Genomic DNA, 19,543 nt, shown 5'->3' on the forward strand with positions numbered 1-19,543 from the left:
TTTCGAAGGAGAATCGACTTGCTGTGTGTTGGCAGCTTTAAGCTTTTTCGTGTCAAGAGCCGGGAGATAATCTCAGTGTTTTGGGTGCAATAAAGCATCTTAGGAGTTTGTTTGCAGAGGGAGGATGGGCACATTTGGTCAAGTTATCTGGGAACCAATCTGGAGATTACCCCTGATTCTCTTAAATTGTGAAAGTTTTTCTGGCGTCCGTTAACTCCAGATGTTTTAATTCAATTCAATTCAATTTTATTTATATAGCGCCAATTACAGTCAAATTGTCTCGAGACGCTTTACAGAACCCATATGCCTGACCCCCAGAGCAAGCCAAAAGGCGACAGTGGCAAGGAAAACACCCTTTTAACAGGGAAAAAAACCTCGAGCAGAACCCGGCTCTAATGTGGGGGGACCCATCTGCCTGCTGGCCGGGCGGGTTGAGAGGGACAGAAGAAGTAGAGAGGTAGAGATAGAGGGGTAGAGGTAGAGATAGAGGGATACAGATAGAGGGGTAGAGATAGAGAGGTGGGGGGGTGGGACACAAGGACCATAAAACACAGCCACACATCTGCAGCATCCAGCATCCAGCTCTGGGACCAGGGACACTCGGAGAAAGGACACAGAAAGAAACAGAGTGAATGTAATGCAATAATGGTATATATAGTAAATACATAGGTAGTTAGAGAAGGGCTCAGTGCATCCAGAGAGGTTCCCCAGCAGCCTAGGCCTATAGCAGCATAACTAGGGGCAAACTAAAGGGACGTCAAGAGGGGAAGTCAGTTGTGCAAATGAAAACACCAGCTCACCCCGTCAGGGTCACCCAGTCAGCCCTAACTATAAGCTTTGTCGAAAAGGAAGGTTTTAAGCCTGGTCTTAAAAGTAGAGAGGGTGTCCGCCTCCCGAACCCAAACTGGGAGCTGGTTCCACAGGAGAGGTGCCTGATAACTGAAGGCTCTGCCTCCCATTCTACTTTTAGAGATTCTAGGAACAACAAGTAAGCCTGCAGTCTGAGAGCGAAGAGTTCTGCTAGGGTAATATGGTACTATCAGATCTTTAAGATATGATGGAGATTGGTTGTTAAGAGCTTTATATGTCAGAAGAAGGATTTTGAATTCTATTCTAGATTTAACAGGGAGCCAATGAAGAGAAACCAATATAGGAGAAATATGCATTTTAAGCATTCATTCGAGGTTTCTTCGGCCTTAATTTGTCTAAATCTTGTTCTTCTTTTCGCAGAGGAACTTGCTGAATGTTTGCGTCTTGAATCCCCTGAAGTGACACCTCCATTTTCTCCCTTTCCGTCAACCTTCTCTTCTCCTGCGTGCCGCTGAAAGCTGAAAGAGTTAAGAAGATTTGGCAGCTCCACGGCAGCCAGCCAGCCGGTGAGGGAGGAACCGGCTTCCGGTGGCCAGAGGCAGGCGGCTCACTTGCCTGGGATTAAGTGGGATCGGGGGAGATTACAGCCCTCTCTCTCCTCTCTTGTTCCCCCGGAGCTCGATGAAAGCTCAGCGCTCCGTCCGGTCTCCAGGGTCCAACTCATCACACATATCAGCTCATTTCCGTTTTTTTCCTGCAGCTGCCCTGGAGCTCGGACCTGCGTAAAGACCTGAGGAACCTCGGAGGCTTCAGGTGTTCAGGTAAGGAGCGTCCAGATTATTTTCTGAGGAGAGCAGGGCTTGGAGGACGGCCACACGGATCATCCTCCTCTTTATCTACAGAAATCTGCCCTTGAGGAGCTTCTGCTGCTTCATTCTTCACACCTCTGAGACAACTTTTAACCAAAGGAAGGCTGAAACTCAGCCACAGCTGAGTTGTTGTGGTTGTTATGAGTTGTCACTGGTGCAGCAGGAGATTATAATCTGCACTTCTGTGTATTTACATCACCATTAACCCCTGACCCCGTTCACACAGATGAAGCCGGGACTTCCTTCCTCCTTCCTACCTGCTTCTGCTCGGATTCTGGCTCCGAGTCGTCCACGATCGCTGCATGTCGGCTGTAAATTTCATTAACTGCAAATTTGTGAAATCCTCTAAAGCTGATCCTGCATTTTCGGCTAATCTTGGTCTTGCAGAGCTGTGCAGAAAAGTCGTTTCAGGTCTTTTAGTGTTTGATTAAATTTTTAAAAAATGACAAAACCTGTTTTCTACTGCAACAATGCTGGAGTGCAACTAAAACACTGCACTTTTCTGAGTATTTCTGTTTCAAAAATTAACACACACCCATAGATCCTGAAAAAACCAAGACTTTAATTGTCCTAAAAGACCCTTTAATTTGTCTTCCAGCTCCTAAAAATTCTACAAACCCAGAAGATGAGAATAATTTGTCATTTTATAGTCTTTGCTGCCAACAAGACGACTGATGTTCTGGAATAATAGGTTGTGGTTTTCATGTCAAAAACCTGAAAAACCCTGCACAAAAATGTAAAAAATCTGCATATTAACTTACAAAAGTGTCAAAAACCTGAATATTGATGAACAGAAGTATCGCAAACCTAGATATTAACTGACAAAAATGTCAAAAAAGCTGAATGTTATTGCACACAAGCGTAAAAACCTTGAATATGACCTTGGAACAGCCTGAAAAATCTGGATCTTAACGCACCAAGGTATCAAAGTCTGGATACTGACTTAAAAATGCATAGAAAATCTAGATATTATAGCACAAAATTAGCATGTTTCTAAATATTAAAGCCCAAAAGTCTAAAAAATCTGGACATTAATGCTCAAATCTGTCAAAGACCATGAGAATAATGCACCAAAGCATCAGAAATCTGGATATTCATCTGCGGATTTATCAAAAATGTAGATGAAAAATATGAAGTATGAAAAATCTGCATATTAATGTTTTACGAATGTCAAAAACTTAGACATTAAAGCACAAAAGCATAGAAAATCTAGATATAAGTGCACAAAATTAGCATAATTCTAAACATTAATACTCCAAATTCTCAGAAATCTGGATATTAATGCACAAAAGTATTAAAAATCTGCATATTAATGTTTTACAAATGTCAAAAACTTAGATAATAATGCACAAAAGCACAGAAAATCACACTATCAATGCACAAAAATATCAAAAATCTGAATTTTAATGCTCACATCTGTCAAAAATCATGAGGATAATGCACAAAAGCAGCAAAAATCTGGATATTGATGCACAAAAGTATTAAAAATCTGGTTATGATTGCACAATATTAGCAAAATTCATGATATAAATACCCCAAAAAGTCTGAAAAACATGGATGTGAATGTACAAATGTATCAAAACCCTGGATATTGATGGACAAAAGCATAGAAAATCTCACTGTTAATGTACAAAATTAACAAAAATCTCAATGTTGACTTACCTAAACATAAAAAAATCTAGATATTATAGCACAAAATTCACAAAATCCTGGATATTTATGCCCAAAAGTCTCAGAAATGTGGATATTAATGCTCAAAGCTGTGAAAAACCATGAGAATAATGCAAAAAAACATAGAAAAGCTTAACAATGCACGAAATGATAAAAAATCTGGATAGAAATCCACCTAAAATCACAGCTTTTGTTTTGTAGAAACCAAAAATGCAAAAAAAATCCACTTATTATGTCATCCATAAAGCTGTGGATGTAAAACTTCACTTTACGCTGATACATGACAACAACCTAAAAAATGTGAACTAGAAGCTGGAACATAAAAAATAAATTACAGACAAAAAATTTGACATTGTAGATGGTGTTTAAACTGCAGAGCAATTAGAAATACATAAAACTTCACCGCAATGAAATGAAACAATGGAGTGACATTTTACAAATTCGGGTTATTTAGATTTTAATCTTGTTGCTCTTCATTTTATTTTCTAACCTCGTCCCTCCAGGTTCCAGTCAGCAGCCAGCATGAGGCAGGCGGTGGAGGCTCAGGTGTTGAATCCTCACTGTGAACTCGGAGAACACGGTCAGTACCCGACATTCATCACGTTTACGCGCCGATTCGTCCTCCCGTTGACGTCTTCACCGTCCGTTTGTCCCGCAGGCCTTCGTCAGATCCTGACGGACGTCATCGAGGAGGTGAGGCAGTCGGTCAGTCAGGACATCGACGGAGCTGAAGTCCTCCACAGTCTGCTCAACGCTCCCTGGCTGCAGTCGCTGCTCAAGGTCTGGAAACACTGACAGCTAACTGTTGGTCTTCATTTCAGCCGCAAAAACACGGATATTATTCCAGAAAAGCATCAAACACCTGGACTGAATTTTGTGCATTAATATCCAGGTTTTTGATGCTTTTCTGTTTTAATTCACAAAAGTATCACAAATATTAATGCACAAAAATATCAAAAACATGGGTAGTAGTGCAAAAAGCATCAAAAATATGGATGTTAATTCACAAATGTATCAAAAACCTAAGTATTAATGCACAAAAGTAGAAATATTCTGGATAACAGCACTCAAAAGTACCAAAAACCTGGATATTAATACAGAAAAGCATCAAAAACCTGGATATTAATACAGGAAAGTGTCAAAAATATGGATATTAATGCACAAAAGTTTCAATAACCTGAATATTAATGCAAAAAGAATAAAAAAGTGGATATTAATTCACAAAAATTCCTAATTTTTTGGATATTGACAGACAAAGGTACCGATTAACTGGATATTAAGGCTCACAATAAACACACAAACCTGGTTGTTAACATACAAGACTATAAAAAAACTTATTATTAATGCACAAAAGTTTCGAAAAACTACATATTACTGTGCAAAAAGTATCAATAACTTGGATGTTAACACAGAAAAGTATCAGAAACTTGCATAGTAACACAGAAAAGTATCAGAAACTTGCATATTAACACAGAAAAGTATCAAAAACTTGCATATTAAAGCAGAAAAGTATCAAAAACTTGCATATTAACGCAGAAAAGTATCAAAAACTTGCATATTAACACAGAAAAGTATCAAAAACTTGGATGTTGACACACAAAAATGTCAAAAACCTCGAAATCGTTGCATGAATGTGTCAAAATCCTCAATATTAATGCACCAAAGAATAAATAAAATGCATATTAACGCACCAAAAATCTCAAGAACTTGCAAATGAATATTAGTAATGTAATATAAATAGTAATATGTGAGAACAGATGTTTCTGTTCCTTGTTTTCAGGTGTACGAGTGTCTCCAGAGGTACCTGAGAGATTCTCCAGCTCCAGCTCTGGATTACGCTTCAGGACTTTCTCTGCAGGTTTGTTTTTAGTGATGAATTCTCAGTCGTCATGTTGACATGTTTATTGAGTTGTTTGTTTGTTTGTGTAGCTGCTGATAGACATCCGATCGTTATCCGGCTGCTCTGAAGACGCCAAAGAACTCTACCGTCTGCTGAGGCAGCCTCACCTGCAGGTACGAAACACCTGAACACATCTATCACTGTTAGAACAACTTATAGAAAGAGACATGGAGCGGCAAAAGCTGGATAATAACGTGGATCAGGGTCAAAGCAAAAGCAGCAAAACTTTGAATATTTTGTACATTAGTGTCTGAAATCTCGATATTAATTCACAGACATATCAAAAATATTGATATCACCTTCCAAAACCATAGAAAACTTGTAAAAGTTTTACAAATTCTCTGTATTAATGCATAATAGCATTAAAAGTCCAGATAATGATGTACAAAAGTGCCAAAATTCTGAATATTAATGTACCAAATGACCAAAAATCTCGATATTATTAATGTAAAAAAGTACCAAAAATCTGGATATTAATGTATAGAAGTACCAAAAATCTAGATATTAATGTACAAAAGTACCAAAAATATGGCTATTAATGTACAAAAGTAAAAAAAAAAATCTGGATATTAATGTACAAAAATGCCAAAGAATCTAGATATTCATTTACAGAAGTACCAAAAATCTGGATATTCATGTAAAGAAAAAGCCCAAAATCTGAATATTAACATACGAAAGTGCCAAAAATCTGGATATTAATGCACAGACGCATCAAAAAATCTGGACATTAAGCACGAAAGTGTTTATTTTTTCACAAAAATAAGAAAAAATTGGGATATTAATCCATAAAAGCATAATAAATCCAGTTATCAATCCACAAAAGTATAAACCAATCTATATTTTAATCCACAAAAGCATCTATAGTCTTTATATTTTTGCACAAAAGTATAAGAACTGTGATTATTACCTTAGAACAGTCTGAAAAACCTGGACAATAATGCACAAAAATATCCAAAATCTGGATATTATTGCATAAAATTATCCAAAAATGTAGATATTCATGCATGTAATGAATGTTAATGCTTAAAACTATCAAAAACATTGATATTAATCCACAGAAGTCTAAAAAATGTGCATATTATTGTACAAAACTGGAGATAATCTGGAAATTATTGCATAAAATTATCAAAAACTGTAGATATTTATGCATGAATGTGTCAGAAATCTGAATCTCAATGCTTAAAAGAGTCAAAAACGTAGATATTAATGCACAAAACTGTAGAAAATGTGGATATTATTGCACAAAACCCTGCAGTTGGTGGAAGAGCAGATTAAAGTGAATATGACAGGTTTTATATTTAAAGTTCTGTTGTTAATTCTCCAGCTGGTCATGGTTCTAAACCTCGGTTTTATTTCCAGGCTCTCCTGTCGGCTCACGATACGGTGGCCCAGAAGGACTATGAGCCGATTCTGCCTCCAATGCCGGACGAGCTGCCGGACGACGAGGAGGCGACTCGGATCGTCTGTCTGGTGAAGAACAAACAGCCTCTGGTGAGTCCAAACCTCCTCAGTACGATTTAAACTCTGGAAAAATCTGAACAAAGTTTGGTTTGCAGCGCACACGGTAAAAAAATCAACCAATTTAACTCTACTTAGTGACAGGATTTACTGGTATTTTACTGACTTTTTTGTCAAATTACACATAGTATCGAGTACGATTACCTAAAAAAATACATATTTACATTTTGACTTGACTACTTTTACAGTATTTGATCAAAAAATAAAATTTTTACAGTATTAAAATCACCTAAGATTAGAATTCTTTCACATTTTCTGTTATTTAAAGCAGATTATATTATGGATTTCTCTTTTTTTTTAAAATTACAGATAAATTCTAGTAAATCACAGAAAATTGCATTAATTTGACGTTTGCATTTTAAGAATTAAAACTTGTAAATCATTTTTAAATTGTTATTTTATGGATTTTCCCTTTTTCTAAATACAAATATAAAGATTTTTGCACATGATAATCTAGTTAAATTATCATATTACTAATATTATGTATTATGTAAAATTTTGTATTACTTCTCACGTCAACAACAACAATAATAATAATAATAATGATTAAAATAGTAATTTAAAAAGAGACTAATTGTGTAAATAATATCCACATCAAAAATCTAAATATTTTATATTTGTATAATAATATATACAATAATATAATAATATATAATAATATAATATAAATATAATATTATGTATTATTATTATATTAATATATAATAGTATATTTTTATATTTATCTGTTCATTTTACATTGCATTTTCCATAAAATTACACAATTTTACTGTATTTAAATCAGCTAAAATTTTGCATTTTTAAAATTTTTGCTGTTATTTCACAGCTTTAAATTTATATTTTTGCAGATTTTTGTTTGTTTTTTTACAATATTTTACCTCCTACCTCCTGAAAATGAGACCGTATTTTATTTTTTAATAAATATTCCTGCTACGAGGACATCAGTAAAGCAGGTTTGAGGCGACTGCAGGCGATACTCGGATGATTTCCTTGAAAGAAAACCATTAAATGACCTTTGTGTAGCTTCGTCTTTGACTTGTTTCTGTCCCACTGCAGCCTAAACCCAAGTGTTTATTTGTGACCTGAATACAATCCAGAGGTGTCCACATACGTTTGGTCACACAGTCAGATTTGGAAATGATTCCGTCCTTTGTACCTTCACTGCAGTTGTGAGGCTGCATGTAAAACCAAACTATGCCTGAAGGCAGGAGAGTATAATTTGTAATTTGGGCGGAGTGACTATTTAAACTGCCTCTAATCTCATTACTGCTTCACATTTTAACAGTTTGTCAGCCTCCGATGTCGTCCGCATATTTTGGGACACAAACCGGACCACAGAGGCGCTCCAGCGCTGTGTTAGCAGATGGATATTTTAATATGTGGGCTTTGCAGCTGACGGCGAGCAGATGTTTGACTTCTATAATCTCTCATTTGTGTAATTGCCTGTTGATGCTGCAGATGAATTTCAAACCGCTGGAAGAGAAACGGGAGACATCTGATGCTAATTTACCGTCTGCAGGACGATCCGCGTGCTGCTTCTCTGTTAGCGGCGTGGAAATACAGGTTCTCAACTCAGCCGCTGAAGCTTGTAGCTCATCCAGAGGAGTCATAGGTGTCTTAGTGGCCACATTCACTAGTTTCTTTCTTGTAACTTCTTCAGAGACACATGTCTTGGTGGCTTCCTTCACTAGTTTTTTTCTGCTAACTGCATCAGGGGAGTCATAGGTGTCTTGGTGGCCTCCCATATTAGTCTCTTTCTGGTAGCTCCTTCAGCGGAATCATGCAATCTTGGTGGACTCCCTCACAAGTCTTTTTTTTAGTAATTTTTTCAGGGGAGTCATAGGTGTCTTGGTAGCCTCCCTGACTAGTTACTTTCCGGTAGCTCCTTCAGAGGAGTCGTAGGTGTCTTAGTGGCCTCTCTCGCTCATCTCTTTCTGGTAGCTCCTTCAGAAGAGTCATAAGTGTCTTGGTGGCCTCCCTTATTAGTCTCTTTCTGGTTACTCTTTCAGAGGACTCATAGGTGTCTTGGTGGCCTCCTTCATTTGTCTCTTTCTTCTAAGTCTTTCAGAGGAGTCATAGGTGTCTTGGTGGCCTCTCTTACTAGTCTATTCTCTGGTAACTCCTCGGAGGAGACAGAAGTTTCTTGGTGGACTCCCTCACTAGTTTCTTTGTGGTAACTCCTTTAGACGAGTCAGTGTCTTGGTAGACTCCCTGACTAGTTACTTTTTGGTAATTCCTTCGGAAGAATCATACATATCTTGGTATCCTCCCTCACTTGTCTATTTCTCTCTGTCACTCAGTTTTTGAGGACAGCCAGCTCTGGTCAGATTTATACGTCTTTAAATGATGGATTTAACTCGGCTCCAGGGGATTTTCAGTGACTTATTCTGTATCCACCTCCTGATTTGTGCTTGTCAGTATGAATGTGTTGAGCCTGTGTTGTCCCACAGCTGACCGACCACCGCCGGCCTCCTGCTGCCTCCCCTCCCTGTGCTCGGAGACTCAGAGGGGTGAGGCGCAGTCACTGGGACACCCTGAGGCGTTTAACCATGCAGGGGCTTCACCGAGTCGCCGAGAGCCAGAACCCGAAGGCCTCGTTGTGGTGTCGCGTCCGGAGAGGCAGCTACCCGCCGACTGAGCAGTCGTGCCGGCCGGCGGGGCCTCGGCCAACCCCTGCACCACCTCAGGGTCAGCCGACAAACCACTGCAGAGTCTGTTACACCAACCTGCTGTGGGAGCAGAGCTTGAACCGATCAGCTCCCTCGGTTTACAGCTCAGTGCTGATCGGTAAGGAAACGTCTGGGCCTCGTTTCTACCTTCACTACCTTCAAAGTAAAAGTAGTGAAAAAACACTGAAAACAGACTCATGGATGCTTTTGGGAAACGAGGCCCTGATCATCACTTGTCGTTGCGTCTTCATCCATCATCTATTCATCTACTTTAATCGATTAATGATGTCTGTTTTCTCCAGACTTCAAGAATCATATTCAAAATTTCATTTAAATGATTTATATTTGAATTTGAATTGCTTAACTCGAATATTTGTATTCAAAAATTAATTTGAATCATGTAATTTGGATTTGAGTTATTAGTTTGAAATTGAATTAATTTGGAGTGAACTCTCTACGCTTCCACGTTCAGTTTGCAAAATACTAAATGAATTTCAATTTCTGTGACATAAAGGCTAATACAAAACATGTGCCAAGCTTAAAAGTAAAGGCAAAAAACAAACAAACACTGAAAACAGCTTTATGGTTGCTTTTGGGAAATGAGGTCTTGTTCATCTTTTGTCGTTGCATCTTTTTCATCCATCATTTGTTCGTTTACTTTCATTGATTAATATCCGTTTCGTCCTCGGAGATGACATCGAATTCAAAAACTCTTTAAGAATTGTATAAAAAATTCATGAAATGACCAATTTATATTCGAATCTAAATTACTTGAATATTCAAAATCACATAGTTTGAGTTTGTATTGTTGAACTTGAACAGTTGCAATAAAAAATTTTATCCGAATCATGTTATTTTAAATGGAATCCCTCCATTCTTCCATATTCAGTTTTCAAAATTTAGATTTGAAGGAGTAAAGTTAATTTGAACGGCAAGAACTGGATTTGAATATCTACCAAAAATAGGCTAACATCTTCAAGTTAAAAACAAAGGCACTGAAAGAACACTTGAAACAACCTCAGAAATGTTTTCATGACTCGTTGTTTGCATTCTCCTCATCTTCATTGTCCATCCATCTATTTTCATGGATTAATAATGTTTGTTTAAAAGTAAAGGCACTGAAAGAACACTTAAAACAGCCTCAGAAGTGTTTTTGTGGAGCGCCCCAATCATCACTCATCTTCATCGTCCATTCGTCTACTTTCATGGCTTAATAATGTCTGTTTTCTCCTCGGAGACAACATCGTCGAAGAGCTCAGCAGCGCAGATGAGGATGAATCAGGACGGATCGCCGGCGGTGCATCCCCGATCTCCACCGGCCGCCGTTGGACCATGTCTCCACCATGCCTCACGGTGCCTTACTGCGACTACCTTCCTCCAGGTCTGCCGCGGAGGTTTCCAAACCAAAGCCCTCGCATCCGGACGGCTCCGCCCAGCCCCATGCGCCCCCACCGAGTCCTGGAGGTTCCCCCCGTGGAGCTCGCCAAGCAGGAGAGTCTGGACGAGCTGAGGAGCACGGTGCAGCTGGCCGCCAGCTCCATGGAGAGCAGCACCAAGGACATCAAGCTGCTCGGAGAGAGGATGGCGGCGGCGACCGAGCGCATGTCGGAGACGGTGCAGGACAACTCGCAGGCGTTGGCGCTCCTCACACAGGTAGTGGATCGACTGCAGACGCTGCTAACCGCCACCAGGACCGAGCTCGACACCTTAAAACCGCCAGAATCCAAGAAAAGCCCAAAGTCCGGAGGCCACCGTCCGTCCTTGACGCACCAATCTAGATGTTCCCTCCTCTCGCCGCCGTCCTTCACGTCCTCCTCGTCCTCCTCCAGCTCACTCAGCAGCTACATGGAAGCTCCGTCCACCTCCAAGCCCACCAGATGCCGCTCGGTGTCCTGCCAGGGATCTCCTCGGACGACCCCGAAGACGATAAATGCCCTCAAGAAGAAGCACAGCCACGGCGATCATCCGCTCACCAACGGGCTGCTTGACGAACTCAAGGAGGCCAAAGGAGGTGGTTCAAACCAACGGAGGAAGAAGAAGAAGAAGAGGAAGAAGACGACTTGAGAGATTCCCAAAGATCATCCAAAAAGTGGACTTGTAGGGACCTTTCAGAGTGGCTCGCCTCCAAACACACAGTGGTAGTTTTGCTTTTACTGCGCTTCTTCCATCGTCACCTTTGTTTCACATCTGCAGATTCATTTCAGGAACTTTCATGTCATCAAACCTTAGTTCAGTTTTAGTCCAAATTGAGTTTGAATGATTGATATTTGAATCTGAATTGCTCAGCTTGAATGACTGAATCTGCAGCACATTGAATTTTTATAGTTTCACCTGAACGATTGCAGTAAAGAATTGAATTTTAAACTGAATTATTAGAACTTGAATTCAGCTGCTTTGAAATTGCATTTAATCCTCACTGGAAACTCTCGATATGTTTCCATATTCAGTTTTCAAAACTCAGTGCAGTAGACTAAATTAGACTTTTGAAAACAAAACATGTGATTTAAATTCAGAGGCTTATTTAAACTTTATTGCACTTCTTCCATCTTCTCTGTTTCACATCTGGAGCTTCATTTTAGGACCTTTCATTTTATTCTGAGCCTGCATTCCATTTCACTCCACAGATTTTACCCCTCGCCATGACTACTTCCCGTTTTCCATTCGTCTTTATGTGTCCGAGTACATCAGGTGTTAATTCTTCATGTTTTTTCTGTTTCAGGGAGCAACTATAAAGAGAAACGAGATCACAGGGGAGATTTTTATAGCTCGGGTGATTCACGGAGGACTGGCTGATCGAAGCGGTGAGATGAAGTTTGGTTTTTGGGGTGCTCATGAAGTGGTATTACTTAGTTTGACTGATGGTATGAAATAAAATACCTGGTTTTGCTGTACATTGGCAGGTTTGCTCCATGCAGGGGACCGGATCATCGAGGTGAACGGTTTTCCTGTAGACGGGTTGGAGCCTGAACAAGTGATCCAAGTTGTGGTAGGTCAACAGTGGCTGGATTTAATATTTGACATGTTTAATAAAGATGTTTAAAAGTAAAAGTGAGACTCAAAATGTACGACTTTCAAATATTTATTAAGAAAGATCCGCCGCTCATGGTGGATCTTTCTGCTGTCACTTCTCCGGCTGGTTTGTGACAGTTTTTCCTCGTAATTACACACATGGACAAAATTGTAGGTACCTCTTGGTTAATGAAAGAAAAACCCACAAGGGTCACAGAAATAATTTGAATCTGACAAAAGTAATAATAAATAAAAATTCTATGAAAATTAACCAATGAAAATCAGACATTGCTTTTGAACTGTGGTTTAACAGAATTAGTCTTAGTCTTTTCTAGGGGTACCATCATTTTTGTCCAGGTCTGTTTCATGAGTTTATTTTTTAAAATAATTCTGTTAAATCACAGTTCAAAAGCAATGTCTGATTTTCACTGGTTAATTTTCATAGTATTTTTATTTATTATTACTTTTGTCAGATTCAAATTATTTCTGTGACCATTGTGGGTTTTTCTTTCATTAACCGAGGGGTACCAACAATTTTGTCCACGTGTGTAAATGAAATATTCCAAACTGCTTTTAATATCTGCTTTTGTTTTTTTTCTACATCCAATCAGCAAGCTCGGTCGCAGGGCACCATCATGTTCAAGGTGGTTCCCATCACAGAGAGGCCGGTCCACAACCAGACGATGGTAAATTTCCCTTCATCTTCTGCCTCTTTTTCCACATATTAACTTCATACTAATGAACTGACGTGTTGTGTGTCAGCTGTATGTCCGAGCCATGGCCGACTACAGCCCCCAGCAGGACCCCACCATCCCCTGCGCCGACGCCGGCATGAGCTTCAGAAAAGGCGACGTCCTGGAGATCGTGGACCAGACCGACGCTCTCTGGTGGCAGGCCAAGAAGCTGCCCAGCAACACAGCCTGCGCCGGCCTCATCCCGTCCACCAACCTGCTCAAACGGTCAGACCAAGACACTTTTATAGCGCACACACTCAAGCACAAGAGGAGCTTTGGACAGTAATCGTAGCTCTTCCATTCTGATAGATGCTCAGTGGGTTTAATCGTGTTTATGTGTCACCAGATGTTGGTGCTAATTTCAAAATAATACCTTTTTGTTGATGCTTTGTTTTGACAGATCTGTACAGGAACTTTCTTTTGCGTTTAACAAAATGTATAAATCTGAAAAATTTTCGATTAAATTCAGAAATGTCCTGATCTGACAACATTAAGAATCGGACCACATACGGTATTTAAAGGTCCCATATTTTACCCCTTTTTTTAGAATCAAATTAATGCAAGTGTCACAATTTTTCAGCTCAAAACACAACAGAGATGGTGTATTTCCCTTAAACTCCTGGTTCTAAATGGGTTGTTTTAGTTTGTGTGGTTTTAAATGCCGCTGGCCCCACCCCCTTCAGGGAGAAAACTCTCTCTGCAAATGTGTTTGACAGCAGAAAAACATCTGACAGAGACGTGAATAAGCAAACTGGGACTTTCTATCACCTCTAACTTTCTCTCTGAACTGTAAAAAAGTGATAATCTGTTGCAAGGAAGCCAGAAAAAAATATTGTAAAAATGTTAGTATATAGTCACTTCTTAAAAAGCTGTAACAACAGTAAAAAATAGCAGGAAATATCTATTAATTAATTAAGTGGAATTACAACTATTTTTTTGAAGCAATTAAATGTCTAAAACGCAAAAGTGCAAAAAAAATCAGCTGATTCAAGCTTCCTAAATGTGAGAATTTGCTGTTTTCCTGCTAGTATCTGTTGGTATAAACTGAATATTTCTGGGTTTTGGGACATTTAAAGACGTTGTCCTTTGGTTTTAACTGGGTTCTGTTCATTCTGACAGGAAGCAGAGGGAGTTCTGGTGGTCTCAGCCTTACCAGCCACATGCCTGCATACAGACCTGTGAGTAAAATCACATTTTTTTCAGTTAATGCAAACTTTAAAGTCCCTGTGCAGCTTCACAGACCAGTTCTCTTTGTGTTTTGCTCCACGTTTACTGAAGTGAGCACTGTAGAAGAAGGTAAGGACAGATCCAGAACACAGCTGAGGTTAAATCTGCACATTTACCTTTGGTTTTAGGGGACATTTCACTTTTTATTTCCATTTTTCACCCACAGAGGAAGACTTGATGGCCATCGATGAGAAATGTGTTGAAGCAGGTATAGATTCAGCTGTAATTTACTGCTTTATGGATGAAACGTGTTCATTTCTTTGTGTTTGATTCCCTCTGTGTGTTTTTCTTTGGTGCAGACGAGGAGACATTTGAATCTGGTAGGTAAGTCTTTGTGGATTTGACTGAATTTTTCTGAATTCGGAGCATCGCTGTGATCCATGTCCTTCATCAGAAACATTTTTGTCATTTCTTTACCAAATTTTCCTGCTGTCCAATGGGGGAATATCAGAGGAGCTCAGAGACGGTAAGAAAACCTCAAATGCTATTCAGAAATTAATTAACAAACCTGTTTCAAGATAAGTGAATAAACAGACAAATTAAATTCAACAATAATTAATTTTTACACATTAAAATCAAAATTTTGAGACATTTTTGCTCACATTTGTTCACATTTTTACAACATTTTTGACCAACAGACAAAATAAAATTAAAAAAAGAACACCTAAATGTGTGTTTTGGAGAGTTTTCTCTCTTCTGGACATCTAAGCACTGCCTGCAGTTCAGCTGAATTTTTGTCATGTGACTGACTGAAAGCTGACAAAACTTTTCTCTTTTCAGAATCTTGGTAAATTTTTGGTGAATTTTTAAACCGATTTTGACCCAAATATCACGTTTAAGCTGCGATTTGGTTCATTTTCCGAACTAAACTTTGCGTGATGCGTTCAAGGACGGTCAGAAAAATTAAAATCTGATGATTCTTTCTGTTTTTACAGTTACAGTAAACTGCTGTTTCTTGAGATTCTGCTGCTGTAGTTTAGAATCATTTTTAATAACTTGTGCATTCTGTCTGTATTATTTTCTTTTTTAATTATGTTCCACTCTGCTTCCCTCCATGTCCAACCAGAGGAAGATGACTTCAGCAGCAATATTGAAGGAGTATATCTGGGTGAGCAGGTTTAAACTCTTCATTTCTTGCATTCGGGGGAATCTTTATGCATCAATTTCTGGTTGAAATGTCCATATTTCTGTGAAGGAAAACGCTAAAATCATTCACAATGAGCCTCTTTTTTTCTCCTTCAGTGGGTTTCAGGCGCAGCATGCGTCTCTGCCGGCGGCGCTCTCACAGCACCACCCAGCCGTCCTGCCACACCCGCTGCCCCAGCAGCTGCTACAGCGCCCTCAACAGCCCTTACGAGGAGGTGGTTCGATACCAGCGCCACCCGGAGGACGCACACCGCCTCATCGCTCTGCTAGGTAAATAATATAAACCAAACAACTAATTAGAAGTCAAATGTTTTTTTACTCTGTCTGTCAGCAACATTACTCAAAAACAGACCAACGGATTTGGATGAAATTTTCAGGGAAGGTCAAAAATGACACAAGGACCAAGTGATTAGATTTTGGCAGTGATGTGGCTTATAGTCTGGATCCACAGATTTGTTAAAGATTTCTGCATCATTGTGAGATAGCAGCACAGCGTAACTGTAACGATGACAACAAGTAAACACTACATCAGCTGCCTGCTGACGATCACATGATTGCGATCCTACTACAAATCAACTGCTGTGGACTTTTCGGGACTTATCCGTCGGAAATCGTACAAGGAACAACTGATTAAATTGTTGGGGTGTTTCCGAGTCCCATCAATTCCCGCCGCCCGCTACATATTTAGGTCAGGCAATTCGTTATCTGTTCATAACGTGTTTGGTGCGCAGCACAAGGTCATTTTGTTTGTGGGTACATCTATATTAAATATTATATCACCACATTCTATAGTGCCGTGATTTCTTCCACAAATTTTTTCAAGATTTCAGCCGTCGGAAGTGATACGACTGAGCAGCCTTGGCGGAGAACTGCGGTCTCTTGGTGCTTTTCTTGTTATAGATGTGATTGGATGTTTTTCTTGCTCCTCTCAGGCCCGTCTGGCGTCGGTGTGAATGAACTTCGGAGGCGTCTCGTTGAGATGAACCCAAACATCTTCCAGGGAGCGATACCTTGTACGTACAGTTTACAACACACAAAAACTCTGAAAAGTCTCGCAAATGCAGCGTTTTTCTTCATTCTGAATTTTATTTTGTGCGATAATGTGATGAAATAACTTTCTCAGACAAGTAACAAATTTTGTTTTCTTTCATCAGACACCACCAGAGCACCCAGAGGATACGAGGAGTCCGGCAGAGAGTATTTTTTCACCAGCCGAGAAGTCTTCGACAACATGGTTTACAACAACAGGTGAAGCTGTAGATCTGAGAAAGCTACGGATACTACGACCTGCTTATGAAGCTGTTTTTTTCCACATTTTCAAACTTTAAAACGGGTCAATTTTGACCCGCAAGACGACACGAGGGTTAAAGCATCGTGTCTTCCAGGTTTGTGGAGTACGGCGAGTATAAAGGGAATCTGTACGGCACCAGCATCGAGTCTGTGAGGGACGTTTTAGACTCCGGAAAGATCTGCGTCATCGACATCGAGCCAAACGTGAGTCCAGACGGTTTCAGCAGCAGAATCGCTTTACTAAAACACTATAAAAGTGTTAATTATTTGAATTTATGTGTGTGTTCAGGCTATTCAGGCAGTGAGGACCCATGAACTGAGGGCCTACGTCGTCTACGTGAAGCCTCCAGCTCTGGAGAGACTCCGAGAAACCCGACAGGATTCATTCATCACCACCAACTACTATGTCAACAGACCATTCAAAGTATTTCATGTTTTACATCTGAACCTGCTTCTCTTACTGTGGCCTAAACATTTAACCCTTCTGTTGTCCTGCGGGTCAAAATTGACCCGTTTTAAAGTTTGAAAATGTGGAGAAAAAAATATGCATTTTCACAGTGAAACTTCTGATGTCCGCATTTTCAACATTTTTGGGAAATCTTTGAACATTTTTTGGTGGAAAAGAAAAGTTACAAATGTTTCTTAAGAACATTCACATAAAAATCAACCAAAATTTAGCGAATTTCGTTGGATTTTGGTTGATTTTTATGTGAATGTTCTTAAAGAAAGTATTAGAAGTTTTACTGATATATATGTAATCACTTCAGATATCTTCAGTTTTCTAATCATCAATGAGCCTTTCAACACCATTAGCTAACACAATGCAGCATTAGAACACAGGAGTGATGGTTGCTGGAAATGTTCCTCTGTACCCCTATGGAGATATTCCTTTAAAAATTTCCATCTAGAATAGTCATTTACCACATTAAGAATGTCTAGACTGGATTTCTGATTCATTTAATGTTATCTTCATTGAAAAAAAAATGCTTTTCTTTCAAAAATAAGGACATTTCGAGGTGACCCCAAACTTTTGAACAGTAGTGTTTGTATTTAATGTTGTAAATGAGTTCGTCTGGTCATCCCTCACAGACCATTTTTTCCAGCTGGAGCGGTTGTGTTGCCTTAGTTTTCTCTTTAAAATATCGTGTTCTTTAGTAAAGATTTATCTTTATTGTGAAATTCAGAGCAATCAAGGTGTTTTCCTTTTTTTTATTGCTGTCTATAATATTGTAAAAGAGAAATCATGATCTACTTTTAATACATTCCCCCCCAAGTAAAACATGAATGAAGCAAGGAACATTTTCCCTTGCGTAAATAATAACTATAATAATAATAAAATGCACAAATTGGTGTGTAAAAATTCACCAGTAAACAGGCAATGAAAAATTTGGTGCTAAAATTCAGAATTTTTGCAGTGCAAACCTACCAGTAACAAGTACGTTTCCCACATTTAAGACTCAATAATCAGAGCTGCCTTTGGTTCCTCCACCAGGACGAAGACTTCCAGGAGATGGAGGAAGCAGCCCGGAAGATCGAGTCGCACTACTCTCAGTTCTTCGATTACGTCATCGTCAACGACGAGCTGCAGGATTCCTGCGTCCAGCTGCTGACGGCAGTGAGGAAGGCCCAGGACGAGCCTCAGTGGGTTCCTGCCAGCTGGATCCGACCCACCGCCGAGTCGTAAGAGCACAAAACAACATGGCAGCTAGTTTCGGGAACTCAGCATCTGAAATATCGACAACACGTGGAATATTCAACACAAACCTGGACGTGCAAAATCAGTTTTTATCACTGCGTGTTTGAGGGGAGTAGGGCACAAAAAAAAATTCTCACCTTTTTGTGTTTCTAGCGCGCTTGATCTGGTGTTTAAACGGCTTCAAATCCGAGAAAAATGGATGAAGCTGGACTGGATCCCTTCTTTGTTTGTTCATAGTTGCAGTAACTCTACAACCAGGAGTGTCTCCTCCTGGTGTGCTTTTTGAATTTAAATTAGAAAAAGTTTGGGTTTTTTGGCTCCGCGTGCAGCTTTCATTTTAAATTTCTGCCCTGCTCCCTGCTCTTCAACACAGACCTGCAACAAAGATTCTTTTTCCAATTGATGTTTACATGTTAGAAGGTTTTTTTGGATCAATCTTGAAGAAAGGTGTGCTTCTTTGTGTTTTCCGATGAAATGTGAAATGTGTCGTCGCATGCCAAAGAAGCGGTTGAAGATTTATAACAGATTTACAAAAACTTTGTTTGGTAAGCTCTTGCAGAAGTAACACCTGGTGTCCTTATTTCATTAAGGTAAGTTGATGAATACTGTGTGTTTCAAAGTCAAGTGCAACCAAAGCAATGACATTTTAATATTTGTACCTGTTTGTGACATTAATAAAATACTTGTTCGTCCTTCACATGCCATTTTTTCAGCTGCTCTTTGCTCTACTTTGCTCTTTAAAATATCCCAAAGGTGTTTCATTGGATTTAAATCTGGCGATGTACTTGTCCAGGTCGTGGTTTTTCCAGTTTTCTTCTTTAGAAAATCCTCCAAACATCCTCTGCTCTCTTGGAGTCCCATATCATCAGTCCCACCTCTGTTCTTCACTGTCAGGATGATGCATTCACTGTGGTAGTCCTGGTCAGGATCACACCAAACTTACTGGACTCCATCTGAGCAAATGTATCTTCATCTGACCAAAGAATGTTCTCCCAACATTTATC

The 19,543-nt window shown here is 39.4% G+C and overlaps 1 protein-coding gene across 2 annotated transcripts; it reads left to right on the plus strand.

The window, feature by feature from the left end:
- Positions 1-537: 537 nt before the first annotated feature.
- On the plus strand, positions 538-19,238 carry mpp4b (MAGUK p55 scaffold protein 4b). 2 transcript variants are annotated; one of them, XM_035956754.2, is made up of 22 exons: positions 551-1,631; positions 3,854-3,930; positions 4,009-4,130; positions 5,131-5,208; positions 5,280-5,363; positions 6,610-6,741; positions 12,157-12,238; positions 12,338-12,423; positions 13,058-13,132; positions 13,209-13,405; positions 14,300-14,358; positions 14,459-14,476; positions 14,574-14,615; positions 14,707-14,727; positions 14,859-14,873; positions 15,474-15,515; positions 15,650-15,823; positions 16,486-16,566; positions 16,708-16,801; positions 16,939-17,047; positions 17,133-17,267; positions 18,336-19,238. In XM_035956754.2, the coding sequence occupies exons 2-22, from the start codon at positions 3,873-3,875 to the stop codon at positions 18,525-18,527; spliced, it is 1,896 nt and encodes a 631-aa protein (XP_035812647.2). In that variant the 5' UTR covers positions 551-1,631; positions 3,854-3,872; the 3' UTR covers positions 18,528-19,238. The 2 variants fall into 2 exon arrangements, 1 of the variants encoding a protein (XP_035812647.2); XR_008600728.1 differs by lacking the exons at positions 12,338-12,423; positions 13,058-13,132; positions 13,209-13,405; ... (10 more) ...; positions 17,133-17,267; positions 18,336-19,238 and adding exons at positions 9,219-9,555; positions 10,675-11,575 and having other exon boundaries at positions 538-1,631.
- Positions 19,239-19,543: the final 305 nt, after the last annotated feature.

The sequence above is a fragment of the Amphiprion ocellaris genome, chromosome 24 (assembly GCF_022539595.1).
Source record: "Amphiprion ocellaris isolate individual 3 ecotype Okinawa chromosome 24, ASM2253959v1, whole genome shotgun sequence".
Classification (NCBI taxonomy): domain Eukaryota; kingdom Metazoa; phylum Chordata; class Actinopteri; family Pomacentridae; genus Amphiprion; species Amphiprion ocellaris.

Coding starts and splice junctions, on each gene's coding strand:
- mpp4b (XM_035956754.2), top strand. CDS start 3,873: ATGAGGCAGGCGGTGGAGGCTCAGGTGTTGAATCCTCACTGTGAACTC. Junction 14,616..14,706: donor TGAGAAATGTGTTGAAGCAG/GTATAGATTCAG, acceptor TCTTTGGTGCAG/ACGAGGAGACATTTGAATCT. Junction 15,824..16,485: donor CCGCCTCATCGCTCTGCTAG/GTAAATAATATA, acceptor TGCTCCTCTCAG/GCCCGTCTGGCGTCGGTGTG.